The sequence below is a fragment of the Cadophora gregata genome, assembly GCF_030347475.1.
Source record: "Cadophora gregata isolate MNR1 chromosome Unknown scaffold_20, whole genome shotgun sequence".
Taxonomy (NCBI): Eukaryota; Fungi; Ascomycota; class Leotiomycetes; order Helotiales; family Ploettnerulaceae; genus Cadophora; species Cadophora gregata.
The window spans coordinates 40,541-55,761 of NW_026695943.1; the positions used below are offsets into that span (position 1 = coordinate 40,541).

The 15,221-nt window shown below is 47.1% G+C and overlaps 6 protein-coding genes across 6 annotated transcripts; 3 read left to right on the top strand and 3 right to left on the bottom strand.

The window, feature by feature from the left end:
- Position 1: 1 nt before the first annotated feature.
- Positions 2-953, bottom strand: ONS95_008470 (uncharacterized protein). The gene has a single exon (XM_058502025.1). The coding sequence runs from the start codon at positions 906-908 to the stop codon at positions 102-104; it is 807 nt and encodes a 268-aa protein (XP_058349195.1). The 5' UTR covers positions 909-953; the 3' UTR covers positions 2-101.
- A 2,686-nt stretch (positions 954-3,639) lies between these two features.
- Positions 3,640-4,977, top strand: ONS95_008471 (uncharacterized protein; the record flags this gene model as incomplete). The annotated part of the gene is made up of 7 exons (XM_058502026.1): positions 3,640-3,833; positions 3,890-4,063; positions 4,125-4,284; positions 4,331-4,465; positions 4,518-4,661; positions 4,711-4,863; positions 4,913-4,977. The coding sequence occupies 7 exons, from the start codon at positions 3,640-3,642 to the stop codon at positions 4,967-4,969; spliced, it is 1,017 nt and encodes a 338-aa protein (XP_058349196.1). The 3' UTR covers positions 4,970-4,977.
- Positions 4,978-5,613: 636 nt separating this feature from the next.
- ONS95_008472 (uncharacterized protein) lies at positions 5,614-5,874 on the bottom strand (the record flags this gene model as incomplete). Its single annotated transcript, XM_058502027.1, has 1 exon — positions 5,614-5,874. One exon carries the CDS (start codon positions 5,872-5,874, stop codon positions 5,614-5,616), a length of 261 nt encoding a protein of 86 aa, XP_058349197.1.
- A 1,984-nt stretch (positions 5,875-7,858) lies between these two features.
- On the bottom strand, positions 7,859-10,061 carry ONS95_008473 (uncharacterized protein). Its single transcript, XM_058502028.1, has 4 exons — positions 9,323-10,061; positions 9,041-9,272; positions 8,459-8,988; positions 7,859-8,409 (listed from the first exon to the last, which is right to left on the bottom strand). The coding sequence occupies exons 1-4, from the start codon at positions 9,757-9,759 to the stop codon at positions 8,274-8,276; spliced, it is 1,335 nt and encodes a 444-aa protein (XP_058349198.1). The 5' UTR covers positions 9,760-10,061; the 3' UTR covers positions 7,859-8,273.
- A 1,165-nt stretch (positions 10,062-11,226) lies between these two features.
- ONS95_008474 (uncharacterized protein) lies at positions 11,227-12,434 on the top strand. The gene is made up of 2 exons (XM_058502029.1): positions 11,227-11,968; positions 12,023-12,434. Exons 1-2 carry the CDS (start codon positions 11,798-11,800, stop codon positions 12,080-12,082), a joined length of 231 nt encoding a protein of 76 aa, XP_058349199.1. The 5' UTR covers positions 11,227-11,797; the 3' UTR covers positions 12,083-12,434.
- A 701-nt stretch (positions 12,435-13,135) lies between these two features.
- On the top strand, positions 13,136-14,602 carry ONS95_008475 (uncharacterized protein; the record flags this gene model as incomplete). The annotated part of the gene is made up of 3 exons (XM_058502030.1): positions 13,136-13,477; positions 13,536-13,854; positions 14,337-14,602. 3 exons carry the CDS (start codon positions 13,136-13,138, stop codon positions 14,600-14,602), a joined length of 927 nt encoding a protein of 308 aa, XP_058349200.1.
- Positions 14,603-15,221: the final 619 nt, after the last annotated feature.

The following is a 15,221-nucleotide window of genomic DNA, read 5'->3' on the forward strand; positions in this document are numbered from 1 at the left end:
CGTTTAATTGTGAACAGGCGGAACCAAAATAATGACACAAGCTGATTTGACTTCAAGCGAGATTTTAACTTCTTGCTCCCCAACATTCTCTTGGTGCAAAATCAAAGCGACGCCACTTGCCTTTTGGCTCCCTGTCTTCGCGGCATCGACTTGCTGGTTGAGTATCCGTTGCAGTCGCACCCTGATGCCGCATCCACGTAACCCCTCCTTGTTCGCCCTTCTCCATCTCCATCCTCGTCCAGAATCATGATCAAGTCAATCAGCAGATGCTGCAGTCGTCTCAACCGATACGTAGGTACTCGGTCCCTATGCTTTCCAGCATACATTAGATCTTGGATTCCCCGCTCGATGGGGATGAACCACTGTCGAAACTCAGGCTTTGTTTTGTACTCCACCGAGAAAGTTGAGTATCCAATGCAGTACAATTGATCATCGCCTCTCGTCATCACTTCCCCGATAGCCATTTGTTGTCCTTTCCAAAGCATGAACGGAGCTTCGTCGGGATTCTTATCGGTATAGAGGACATAAGAAATGGCTTCAAGTGTTCTAGCCATTTCACGATTGGTTTTTTGCGTGGAAAATCTGAGAAATTGCGCTTCCCTTCTCAGGATGTACGTCCAGGAGAGAAACTGGCCGAACAAAATTGCGGTATACACATAGATTAGGTCTTTTTTCTCTTCGTCCTCGACGTGAGCCAGGAGATTCTGTTGTGTCATGTTGAAGAGTCTGGACTGGAGGTCGAGAGAGGCCAGAAGAAGAGGGTCGTGATATTTGGCGACAAGCTTTTTGGCGTCAGCCCGCCGTCGCACTTCGTCGATAAACCATGTCACCCAGCCCGTGAACGCTGCGGCGACGAGGGATCCTATCAGGGAGACGACTGCAATTACGATCGAGACGCCATCCACCATCTTGAAACTAAAACTTCCACAATCTCGATATCCTTTTTGATGCGGATTATGTAGAAGTGGAGGGATCACGTAGACGAAAAAATATGGAGTTATTTCTTCAGCTTGGTAGCTACAGGTGGTTGTATTTCAGATTTATTATTGATTCGCTGATGTTGTCGGATGAGACCCTATTGCAGAGCTGACTCCATTCGAATCCTTGTAGACACATGTAGCTGCATGAAGCTTGTATGTAGCCGCCCCACTAAAGGGTGAGATTAGATGTAAGCCCAGCCTCTGAAACAGAGGGGATCTAAGCGCAGCGAGGATAACTTGCACCTCTTTCCCTTACTCTCTTCCTTTCCTACATGCGTTCGCTCTCAGTAAAGCTTTGATTTCCCCACCCACCATCCCTTTGGGTTTCTGTATATAAAAGTGATCAAAGAATCTACTCTAGTGTCTTTAGTCCTCTTTAGTGCAGGGATAGGGTGGTTTGTAGCCCTCGAGCTCGCCCCCTCACTGTCGAGAGCTGAAGGCACTAGTTCCTGCCAAACACATCTTGCTTGCCTTTAATTGAAGTGAGACGAACGCACGATTAGATCTCTTTTCAAGTCACCATTTTCCACCAGGAAAATACATGCAGATATCAACCAATGTGTCTACATCAGACCTCTTGACGCGAAGCCTCTGAGAAGGTGTGCCACCCTGCCGCCTCGCTTGCTTTGTTGACCTTAACCGAAGGTTCAGGGGCACGATCACTAACTTCGTAATGTCATGCGCTGGCTCTTGCAGTGTCGCCAAACTTTGTCCCTGAACGGATCATGATAAAGTACCTCTGCGAAATGGGTAAAGAGGAATTGTTTGTAATCTGTTTCGTCCTTTGACGAATTTTCTCTACATCATTAACCACATTTCTTCACTTACAGGCTTCTGGAGCTGGTGGTGTGCCCCGTATTGAGAAGAAATGCACTTCTCACCTCCCAACTTAAGACCAGAGAACCCACCAGAAGCTATAGTATGAGCTCGCATCTCATTAATTGAGAGACTAGTAAGATTCCAATCCAACAATTGCTGTTTTATTGCCCATCGAAATGGTAAAAACCGCTGCGGTGTCGTCATCCGGCCTTCAACCCCCGCAACTTTGACCATAGCCCAACCAAGCCGCAACGTGTTTTTCCACCGTGCGAGTGGTTTTGGTTTCTAGAGATAAAAGGAAACAGGGGATCATTATATTATTGTGAATCCGGTTGATTTCAAATCATGGGCTTTCTATCAACTCCTGTCTGTAACCGGATTATGTTTATTTGAAGGTCAAAGACGAAACAGTGCTTGAGACGTGTGGATGTTCAGGTTTCAGTTACTGAGAGTCTTCACAACCATCATGGTTGGAAAGGCTGATTAAATACTTGCTGCACTGATCAATATTCAATGGTGAGTCACAAGCATTCCGAAAGGATACGTGAAAGTGAAAGGGCATTGTGAATTGGAGTCCGGCATCGGCATCTACTCTTCATTTCAACGGGAACATTGCTTGATTGATCTGCTTGAGTTAGACTTAAAAAGGTGCGATTTCAGCAGTCCGTAAGGCTGTAACAAACAACCATCGGGATGAAGACCTGTTGTCATCTCCGGAAATGGCTTACTGATCCCGGAATCAGAACAACCAAGTTGCTGGCGAAGAGTCCCATCAGTGGAGGACTCTCTGCTAAGTGGTTGGATGTATTCAGTTGAATTCTACATCTATTCAGTGCTAGGTGAAGATCATGTCAAGGAAAATTGGTAAAGAAGCAATTGCCTCCAAGCATCCATCTTGGTCGAGCACAAAAGATACGTTACCGATGCTCGCCAATCAACACGCCCAAATCGAATGCTCTGCATCAATGAATACAAGACAAAAGAGTTTAGGGTTGATAGATAGAGCATAATGGAGAACAACATTCTTGTGCAAACAAAGCTTCTTGCACGATATCCCGTCCCCGCTCCTCAATCAGCTTCAAGCTAAACAGGTCGGCATTTGAAAAAAATGCGGCCTCGATTGTATGTTATGTAAATAATAGCGACTACTGCAACTACTCGTGACCCCAAAAGAGCAAATATTCTAGCTTAAACAAGAGGGGGTAGCAGGCCAGCCCCAGCCACACCAAGTTCTTTGGGTTAGCGGTGTGCGCTTGTGTTCCTGACCTGTTGATGCCCAGGGACTAAGCGAGGCCTAATCGGGTCCAGAGTTCTCGGCTGTCGCACTCCAACCAATAAACACAGTCCGACACACGCCAATGAGCCTTTCAGCTCTGCAGCACGAAGCCAGTTACCGACAATACACAACCTCGATGGTTAAAAAATCCGATTGTTGACTTAAGGTTATGGCTTCACGTTGGCTTGGCGCCCAGGGCAGGATTTTTGTTCGTCGCTGGCCAGGCGCGAGCTGGCAGATTTTTTCCCAGCTCTTGGGTAGGCTAATGCGGGATGTCTGGATCTAGGGGCTGTTAGTAGATCAATTGATGGGGTTGAAGAGGAGCTGAACGACCTTTATGATCCCTTGGCTATGGCTAATCCAAGCTGCCGGATGCTCTAGAAGCTCCACAGTGTCAGTCTGTATCAGGTTGTTTTTCTTGGGTAGACTACACTTGGGAATTATCAGCTACTTTATTTTCTACGAGAATGGCTATGGATCCATAAGTAGACAAGATATTCTCATGTGGTATCAATGCGATTGCTCCACTGGGTACAACTTGAGACCAATCCCAAAGGCCTTACAATGAAGCTCAGCGCATGGATCTTGGTTGCTATCGCAGCACAAGATGCGTACTGTTCTGATATATTTGAAAGAGGCACCTGTCATGCAAACGACTGTCTCCGCGTTGTGAGGGGTAACTATGCGTGGCCAAACCTTGCTTCTCGCAGAGCAGATTGCTCCAAGTTTCAGCGAGCTACTGTCACCCCTGGAAGACGGTGAGTGGGCTACTAGATACCCTCTGTTTAGATTCCAGATGATTGATCCTTTATAGGACAGCAACTGTTACTCGAACGACTACAATCACCACTACGTTAACTCCAAACATCAGGATTCGAGATGGTGAGCTTGATGAGCGAACGTATGCAAATAGGAATGCTGTTCCTTGGTATGCGAAATTGGTGTGCAGATCTCCAGAAGCATATGCCAGTGCATGTTCATGCATCGGGTGAGTCAACAAAATCCTGTGAAATGCTGGTGTGCATCAAGAAACTAACTGTAAAAAACAGAATCCCAAAATATACCACCGTTCTGGCTACGCCGACCACTACCAAGACCTCAAAAGCAACTGCTACTGCTACTGTGTGCCCAGCACCATTCACAAAGTGCGGCACTACATGTAAAAGGCTCTCAACGGACCGTGATAATTGTGGTGGCTGTGGTACTCAGGTACGTATCCATGTAACAGTCGAAACTTCACACTAACAACGGACAGTGCCCTACTGATTACACCTGCGAGGAAAGTGTCTGCCAACCCCCAGCACTTCAATGCGGCCCACAAACGAATTGTGGTGGGACTTGCATCGATACGCAGACAGATAACAATAATTGCGGAGGCTGCGGTCAATTTGTGAGCAGCTCTTCTCTTGATACCCAGCTTTTGGAACTAACCAAGAACGCAGTGTAGCCAGGGCTTCACTTGTCAAGCTGGAACCTGCACTCAAGAGACCTGCGATGCAGGTGGTGGTGTCCAAGGTGGTTTCTGCCGTGGGGTTTGCGTCGATTTCCAAACAAATAATAGAAACTGCGGGATGTGTGGAAGAGATGTAAGTCTTGTTAAGTATGCTGCGAATTCTTGAACTAATGGTATGATAGTGCGGTGATGGCTCAGTGTACACCTGCGACGCTGGGACTTGCATCCAACAGCCAGTTTGTATCTTGCCCGATTCCAGGATTGGATTCACCTGTGGTGGGCTGTGTAAAGATGTGCGATATGATCGTGATAACTGCGGTGCTTGTCGTAATGCTGTGAGTGATGCAACACCTGCAGCTTTGGTTCGTTTACTGACGCTTGCAGTGTCCGGCTGGAGATATTTGCGACAACCTCCGGTGCTCCACTCCGCCCACGAAGTGACTTCAGAGCTGCCGCTTCGTTTCTAACTTGACTTTGTAATCTGTGATCTATCAATATCAATAGAAGGGTGGATTATTTGCAATGGCATATTGTCCGCGTGAAGTGGATGTGAAATTGACTGATGGGCAGCCAAAGGGCACGGCTTCAGATATTGTTAATCTTGTAACATGCCCAAGTGCTATGTTGCTTCAGACCCTCGATGAAAACCAGTACCAGGGGGACATTCTACATAGGATTGAAAAACTATGCCGCTGCCGTAAGCCACACTCTGCTCCCTTGGGTTAGCTGCCTGAAGGGCTGAGAGACTATCGCACATGAGAGATCTTCATCTTACAAGTTGTTAACAGAAGTAGTAAGCAGTCGTCCATAAGTAATTATAAGATTTGACTTTATAACACGACGTGGATGCTGGATGGTGTACAAGTGTTCAATGCGATGGTATATATTGCTAATTCTTCTTCCTTCGCCATGACCAAAACTCCCAGATCCCACCAGAACGATATCAATCAAGAAAAGCCTAAAACTCCGCGCTTCAGTATCGCCCAAATCTACATCAAACTCCCCCCCGGATCCAGTATCTCAAATGTGAAAATTCAATGCACTCCAACCTTCTCCACTACCTCCACCCCGCACCGCTTCATCGTCTAATTCGATTGCTTGGCGACCTCAGCAGCTGGTCGTTGTCCTTGGATTGGCATGCCATAGTAGGCATAGAATGCTCCATTCACACTCTCGTGATGTTCCTTCGCATGTTTCTTGATGCCCCTCCCGATGCGTCGGATCAAAGAATCCTTCGTTGCTGACCCGGCAGAGCGGTTGGTGTCGAAGGAGGATCTTGGTGTTTCGCTGGCGAGGCTGGAGTAGTCTTTCTCGCTGAGGAACTTGGATGTTGTTGTGCAAGACATTTTGGACATTTTGGACTTTGTTGTTGGGGCACGAGGTAGAGGTAGAGCTGGTATTTTGGATTGTTGTGTGATGTTCGATGCTGACGAGGATTTGCGAGAAGTGGAAATAACGTGCTCTTTATCCTTTCACGAATCGGCCCTTCGTTGATGAAATGGTTCAAACTATTTTTAAATTGATGTTCGGCGGCCGCGATAGAGGGCTGAAAGCTGATTGTTGTATTCTTACACGGGACGATGGCTTGAAGATGACGGCTGAGCTGATGATATCTGAAGGGTATCAAGCGACGGTCGACCAGCATATATACTTAAAATTTCTCCTAAGGCATTGGAAATGAAGCCGACTATCGCAATCATAGCCAGACACTAATTCAATAGTCTTTGCAAAAATTCGAGTCATCGCAGCGGTCTACAAATGTCAATGTCGTGCTCACGCCTTACGCGGAACAGCAGATCCAGCAAAATAGTCAAACCGGAGTCGCTGGCTCATAAGACCAGTTTTGGGAAAGCTTGTCAAAGCAATGTCAACGGGCAGGGCGCATGGCTGATTAATTAGGTCTTCGCAACGACGCAGTGGTTATTATTGGTCACTTCCGTGATTATGTGGCGTAATTGTTCCAGCATCTTCGCTTACTCTCGTTTGGGAATAGGTAAGCAATGTTGACAACATCAATGCGGCAGGGCGTGAGACTCGGTAATAGTCATCCAGGTAGCCGGGAACCGGCAATTCCATGAAGTCCGTAAAAGTACGGATATCGTATGAATAGACGGTAGCAAATAGTCATGTCTCTGTGGGGAGCTTTGCGTACCCAGAATTTGCTAATGTGCAGCTGGGTCTGGAAACGGAACGGCTCATTGGCGCTCGAATCAGCGTTTGAAGATGTTAGAGCTTCCCTGAATTGTGCAAGACACGCAGTTATTCTTTGATCTAAAAGCACTACCAAGTTTTGATCAACGCGAAGTGCTGAATCTCTGGCAATTACGACGGTGGAAGATGACTCAAAAGTATTGCTCTCTAAGACCTGAATGAAGGAAAACCTTTTATACCTCCTCCATCGGTGAGCATATTTTCAATGGGGTACGCTGGAATAGCCATACGAGAGGTGATTGCTACGATGATAATCTGTTCGAGAAGAAATGGCTCAGAAGAATCGAGCATGTAGGTATCGCTCGAGCTGCGGTATTGATCTGTTCATCGAGAAAAGTAACTCTGTAAATAAATACTTTAGATACCTTCTCAATACTCGCCAGCACCGCAGCATATCTTGACAACCCGAGTTTATTTGTTCAGATCCGAGACGGTATCGATTCTGTGAAGCCCAAAGAGAACTAAGACAAGGCACGATGTCTTGTGAGGGAAGCGGAGAAAACAAAAACGACGACGAAGAAAGTAGAGGAAGGAAATGCGCCTAGAAGAACGACGCCAGAATGGATCGCTTGGGCCTTGAACTGTAGCGCCATGGATCCCTCTCAAACACAGATAGATAGCGACGCCAGTATTGTATGAGCATTACCCTCGCCGCGAAAACCTCATTGATTAACTTACCCTTGATACGGCTGCAAGTCGCCTGAACTCAACCCGCCATGACACCTTTGAGTGCATCGGACATAAATCCCCCTCGACCTGAGCCCACGTGCTCAACTTCCTGGTGAGCTAGCAGATATCTCTCAGTGTTTTGATCCGGATGCCGCGATACTTTGCGCAGGCTCGAGCCGGTGTCGGAGTCAGAGTCTGTCTCGGTGGTACCCTCGTCGCTTGGCTCACCCACAAAAGCTATGAACACTCCACCAGAACCATCAATGAGAAGACCTGTCAAATCATTACGGAGCGTAGAGTGTCCTCTTCGTCCTCGCACACAGCTCTATTATGTCTATCAGTATACCCCCCTCCTGGCCCTGCTCCTCGATGGCTGCATACGTGTCGGGTATTCCGACGGTACACATATGTCTACTTCCAAGAACACGCGAAGGTTGAAACATCCTGCTGAAACAACAACGAGGTTGAATATTGGTACAGTACCAGATACATGTATTTCCTTTTGAAGAACGGATAATCGACAGAATGAACAGGTAAATTTCTCATCTCCGGAAGTTTAGTACCAATTATTTGCCAACAAATCTCTAATGAAGCTACTAGTGTGGCAGATTCGGCTATGTCCATAGGCTAGGAGGACTTGATACATGCAATATCGCTTTTTTAAGATAGTCAAGCCATGGACAAAGGTATTCCACATAAATCTCACGCGTAATACCCTGACAATTGTGGCTAGCCCCAAAGCGAAGTGAGAGATACAATCAGTCTAAACTTTTCTGAAGGGTATGCGTCTATAAGTAGGTCCACCCAATAGGGAATGGAAGAGAACAGAAAGAATCGTAAGCCAATCAGTCAACCACCACATGCCTTAGTTACTCATCAAAGGTTTTATGAGCCCCAGACCAGGAAAGTAGCTTGTAGGGAGACGGGGAATTGGGATCTCAGAAGAGAGACCAAATCCTGAGCCCAGGTCCCCGGACATCTTTGGGGCCCTGTATCCTGCCCTAAGGACATGTCAGCAATTTTATACAGCAGCCAGAGAGAGAGACTCACGGAGGAGAATTAACCGTTTGCGAAACAGCTGCATACGCTCCTGTTCCACTTTTTAAGCAAGCTCCAGTGCCATGGGCAGACCTGCACTTGTACGTCACACTCGACCCTGCATCAGTCCAAAGACTCATATCCTCTAGATTGATATCTGTGCAAGGGGCCGCATCAGAGCACAGAATCTGAATGGGAGATCTCTGATTGCCATCCGCTGCAGTACCCGACCAGTTTCTAAAGGTCAGACCAGTGAGCTGAACTCCCGTTGAAGCCGATCCTGGTTCGAGTCCGCTCCAGTATTGGTCAATATTAAGGGTGTAAGCGGTGCCATGCACAATGAAATTTTCAAATAGACAGTCCCGAACATAACCGCTACCGCCAGTTTGCGACTTGATCATAAATGCTTGGTTGCTTGCCCATGTGTAGATGTTGCGGTAGACGATATTGGAGATAGCGGTGCCTTCACCAAGAGACCCCATAGCCGAACCACCTGATTGGTTGCACCAAACGCGCTCGATAAGACAGTTGGAAGCAGGTGACTGACTTTCGTTAGTATACTTTACTTGTAGGCTCTATCTGGGAATCGCGAACCTTGACTGTGACACATTCATCCCTGTTTGTCACTTCAATGTCGTGAGCCCAAATGTTGTCGCCCCAGATGTCAATACCATCTAGCCCGCCTTCATCTCCCGCGCGGATCACGAGGTTGTAGAGTTCACCACGCGATCCTTTCTCAACAATGAGTGTAAAAGCTGGGGCATCAATGAGAGCCAGATCGTGGACGGAGAAACTGGTGCATCTCGTGAATCGGAAAATTCGTGGTCTTTAAAGTATCAGCTTCTTCACTCGAGGACCAAAGGATCGCAAACATACCCATAAAGTCCTTTCTTGCCATTATGCATTTTATATCCCGCTCCTTGAATAGCGCCTCTGCTGGTCTTGGAAAAGACTTCGAGGTCGGTTGCACCGGAGAAGATGATCATATGCCCACCTGCTGTCCCTGTGCGAGTTATGACACCATCTATTTGGAGTGCATAACTGCTACCACCATTGAGTGTGATCCAAGTGTTCTGCACGTAACCTCCAGGAGGAATGTAGATGGTAGCGCCTCCGTCTTTGGCACAATTGTTAAAGGCGGAGAGGATTGCAGGGCCGATGTCTGTTTGTCCATCTGCCTTCGCACCGTAGGAGAGGACGTTACAAACCTTCGACTTGGATGCAAGCGAAGTTGTTGGCCCGACAGTCGTGGTCAATTGAGCTGAGGACAGGAAAGGGAGCGCTACTAGAGCAAGAACTGACAAGTGCCTCATTGTGAACCTTATGAAGCTGAATAGATAGGTAGCAAGTATGTCGAGAATAGGGTGGCTATCAGGTATACTTATGCCAAAAGCGGCCTGTAGAGCGATCCAGAACAGACGTGGCTTTCGCAATCATAGAGATAATTAGTGGGGCTCTGAATAGTAGCTTCCATTGTCAAAAAGTTGGACCTCCTCTACTGACGACTTCTGACTGCATTGATCATAAATGTACCAGGTTTTCGCCGGCTTTCATGGCCGGTAGAAGAAACAGTACTTCTATTTACCGCTCTTATTGAGTTTTACGCTCCCATGACTGTCGCTAGCCACGCAGGATCCGCTCAAAGCTTAAAGGGCCTGTAAGCGCTAGTGTTTTACTCTTACCCTCCGCTACCACGAGAGTCCGGATCGGTCGGATGATTAGCCTTTTTATTTATTTGACTGAAGGAAATGAATTCGGGAGAGTAGGGATTAGAACCGAGCGGAAACGAAGATGAGTTTTTTCAATTCTGTCGTTCACATACCCAAATTCTAGCCGAAGTCCCTGATTGAGCCAAAAATTTCCCATTCACTCTTCTCTTACAAGCTTAGAGAACTCCTGTGATTCCTGGCACAGTGATCATTGTCATCATATCATGCCATTCCATATCATATAGAGAGCAATTTCAACAGAAGCACGTGAACTCGTAATACCATAGCCTCAACGTTGGATATGCATCGAGACATGGTTTAATACAATGGATGGCCGGCCGTAACATTTGTCAAGCCGGATGAATGAGCCCTCTTTATTGGCCTTTTCTTTTTGACATAATCAAGCAGACCAGTTCTTCTTAACTGCAACCCGTTGGCAACATCATTTCTCCATGCAGCCTTAGTCACTTTGTGTTATGCATGTCAAAGACATCATCTCCTCCGCTTCCGGAGTCACGGCTCACCCCCCCTGACTCTACGATGCTCGAAATCCTGCTCCAAATGAATAGCAGAAATCGCGTAGGTTCAGCCTTCGTCTATTTACTTCCGTCCACAAGTGGACGGGAGACATGGGGGGCTTGTTTGATCTCAAGGGCTCATGAAAGAGATATATGAAGCTATGATCTAAGGTTTGGTACTGACATCTGCTACAAAGGCTTATCATATTAAAAGCGGCTGAAATCATTGGCAATAAGAGAAGTTTAGAGCGAACTCTGGCATTACTTTGATCGGAGATCATAGCCATAGGCGAGTAGCGCCCAGCTAAAGTATCCCCTTGGCTGCCGTATCAAAGACACCTGTAGCGAGACCCTGTAATTAAGCGAAGAACGCTGAAATTTGAATGCTGTGTTGCCGTCCAGGCAGCCTTAGCGCCTCGCTTCAGCGCTGCCCTGGAAAAGTGTGATTTCGGCAGTCGAGGGGGTAAGCTCAAACCGAAGCCCGATAGAAGCCTTGTCACTGTGGATAACCGATGTGCTAGCGGCCTTGCTTCCTCCGACTCCACGTCGATGAACCTCGTCCAATCTCTTCTCTTTTGGGCTGTCAATTCGACGAACATAGATTTGAGTGATGAGCAGAGCTGAACAGTTTTACAATAGTAATAGTGCCTATTTATCGGAGCCGAACGTTGTTCCCCTTTGTTTGTAGTATCTCCTGTCATTCCACGGAAGGTCGGCAGGTAACTTCGAGGTAGCTGGATAGCTGATGGTATTAGTTCTGAGAGCAATGGTACTGAAGATATGTATATATTCCCCTCGTGAACTCATCCGTAGCATCAAATCATTCAACAACTCATCTTCTCTTCATTCACCTCAGTAGCATCACAGTCGATCAAAATCTCTTCCGAAACAGTATCCAACCGCAACTATGCAACTTCAATCTACTTTCTTTGCTATCATGGCGACAAACAACTGTTCTCAAGCTCATGGCGACCCGACAAGTCGTCAATCACTTTAAGTACGAACATCTTGGAGAGAGTTTCACATACCGCCGAAGGTGACAAAGTTTCCAGCGGCGACGTATCAGCTACACCAGAAAATATCCAGCAGAGAAGTCTCCGGCGGCAAGATCCAATGTAACACATATGTACGGCGACGCTGCTGGGACACTATCTGATGCTGCTCCTCAGGGTCATCCAGCTATTCTCAACGGCGGAACGGAAGTTGCGAACGATGGCCTACCAGTGGCACCTCGATATTTCCGGGGCGAGGCTGACATCTCTGCACCCGCCGCGGGACCTGGAGAAATTGAAGAAGTAAGATACATTCTGTACAGGGTGAGGTAGATGGTCTCTAACAAATGAGGCTAGGTTATCCGACTGCCTGGTCTTGATGTTCCAGAAGTGCTTCTTATGGACTGGTCTTCCTAAACCAACCCGGAGTAATGAAACCCCTTGAAGATGCGGATCGGGCATAGGCCGAGCAAGAACCTAAGTTTTCATTTTCCGAGGCTTTCGGCAACAGTGACGCTTAATAAATCCAGTCACATGAGCTCGAGCATTGCTGGATAGTAGAGGACTGATGCACGATAGATTCAACATCACCCAAAGCATAGTGGAGGATAGGATCGCTCGAGAGCCTAGAGAGGCGATGTTGTAATATTAGATCACTTCGGCAGCATGATAGTCTTAGGAAAGACCCGGGCTGAGATTTCTAGCTAGCGATTCACGACGGTGCGCGCTATGGACGGGAACAAATAGATCACACAGCTTTGAATTCCTGTCACAAGAGCATTTTTGCTTTCGAATGTGAACGTGTTATTGTTGTGGCATGATTTCAACCTCGAGATAGAGATATGACACCTGGCGTTGCACACCTGAGAAGGTTCTCGCGAGGATAAGATTCATCGTCGCCGCCAGTCCAACATTCAAGAGATTCTGCGAAGCTGAGGTCTCATAGAAGCAGTTACAGAGGGACTATTCTCTGTACTGTCCCAAGGCTCGCTTCCAAGTGAATGTAGCGATACGTAATAGAAACAACATGAATTATTTGATCTATAGAACCGTCTCAATATGAAATCGAGGTCCCAATCTTCCATGGTGCCACATTATACAGCAGTTTTCGTTTTCATCACCAGATGGTCAATCAAGCAGTGGATTTTGTTGTACGCATCCAAGTGATGAACAGCTTCGGCAAGATTGACACTTTGTGATTCCAAGGTGTTGATAGAGATTCTTCGATAGATGGGCAGAAAGTGAACTGGAATACATGTGAATGCTCTAGCGCTCTGAAAAGCTGAGGTGATCATGTTGACAGGACTGTGGTGTGGACAGCCTCGCTTATCAGTAGCGCAGAACTAGCGTGGTTTCCGCACCTAGGTAAACAAAACAAATTTTCTTTTGAGCTGCCTTCAAAGCAACGGCTCCTTCTGCTTCAACGGAGATCTCGACACCTTCTTTGCTACACTCGTACTGAAGTGGAAGATGGAAGACAGCGGAGGAGAAAAGATGTTGCCGGTGGCACTGAAAGGTACGATCTCAGTTTGGTTCGTCGCTACATTACATTCAGCTCACCACATTTCAGAACAAACTGGCAGCATCGACCCACCCAGGAAGTCACTTGGAGATTCAGGTTCATCCTCGGGTCTCGAAGTCACCCCGTCGCCACCACACTCTCCAATCAAACCCCTTGCTGGTGTAGATGGCACCGTCACAGAAACTAGAACTGAGGGACGCGTCGGCAGGGCGATTGAGCCACAAGCCGCGGCAGAGATACAATTTTCTGAAGAAGAAGAGAGAATCGCAGACGAACATTGCGCAGCTCTGGTAAGTTTTTGCTCCCAACGTACTCGTCGGTCAACTTCTCATTCGGAATAAGTTACAGTTATGCGGGAACCTGCTCGACCTTTTCGACAGTCAAGTCGCCCCTCTAGAGGCCATACTAGCCAAGGATAGTGATGAGTTGCAGGAATTGGAAAAGAGAACTCAGGTACTAGATGCGCAGTTGACTCGTTTGATGCAGCTGGGGGAGACGGAAAGAGAACAACTCGGCGTTCAGATTGATATCAAGTCGTTGGACAATTTGGCTGAACTCAAATCAGAAGTGAAATTGGCTGCAGATAGACTAGTTTCGACAAGGGCTATGATCAGCACGCTCAAGTTCTCTTTTGTCAGGGACGCTGCAGCAGCAGCTATACAGGGCTGTATGTAGGCTGAAGAGCATGAAGGAGGGCCCATGGTGCAACGCAAAGCATGTACATTTGGTTCAACAAAAGTGGCTCTTATTCAGAACATAGACTTTCTATCGAGCTATTCTGGCTTTGAGCAATCATGATTTGAGCAAAGTAACTTCTTGGACTTCGTGACATCGAGACGTAGCTTGTGAACAGACTCTTTAGATCAGGACTTTTTTTCAGCATACATTCTGATGGTGTGGAAGTTTGATCATGCTAGCGCATCAAGATTAAAGATACGACCTAAGGTACCTGCGGTAGCATAGTTAGCCGATCACCTTCCTGTCTCGTGGAAAGAAACCTACCATATTCTGTATACTTCAACCAAACCACCGCAAACCACGATCAACGCAGTCAATCTCCCAAACATGGCTTCCACCACCCAAAAGCCTACAAGGAGCGATCTTGAAGGTTTGCGACTCCAAGAGAGGAACTTACACAGCTTGCGACAGATAACGCCAGGAAGATCGAAGATGTCATGGAATCAATCGCGAAAACGGAGGCAAACATTCAGGATAGAGCGGCCGATCTGAGCCAGCGGAAAAAACAGCGTGAGAAGACGATAATAGAGATCAGCGAACTAAAGCTGCTGAGGAGAAGTAAAGAAGAGGGAGCCTTTGATGGGAATGAGGTTTTGGCTCTCGGCCAGCTGGTGGCGGCAATGGGAATTGTTGTTGTCGTCGAGGAAGAGGATCCAAACGGAGGAGAGCCCTTCTAGACTTTCTCACCAGGTCCGAACAACATATTGGTAAGGCTTATTACTATTTCACAAGGTGTGTCGCTGACTTTTGGGCTTTGTAGAGAACTTGCTCAAAGAAAGCTATACACGTCAGATCGCAAAGCTGCAGGCCCGCCTGGACGCACTCAAGGGAGATGAGGCTTTTGTAATATCTGGCTAATCTTTCAGAATTATACACTATGATCCGCCCTATGGTCGCTCGGATTGAGGACGAACACGTAGACATGACAGACCCAACCAAGTTTGCACTTTACCCAACACGCTGGGCGATGAAGATGACGATGGCATTAGCCGGCAATCCGTTGTGAAGCATGTGCAAGAAATAGTCAAATGCATTCGCCAGTCTATCGGCTCAAAGCCTATCAAAGGTGGGTTAATCCCAGAACTGCAATCTGAAAGCGCCATTAAAATGATACAGATGAGGCCGAAACCGAGATGAAACCCATTTAACTGCGATTGAGAGAACGCGATATGAGACCACCGATACAAAGATTCGTAAGTTTGCGCTACCTAAGCGCTTTGAATATGCACTCACAAACAACAGCTCATGTCAAACAACCTGGAGGATAACTGCATGTCGTCGTCGCGGATCTTCATT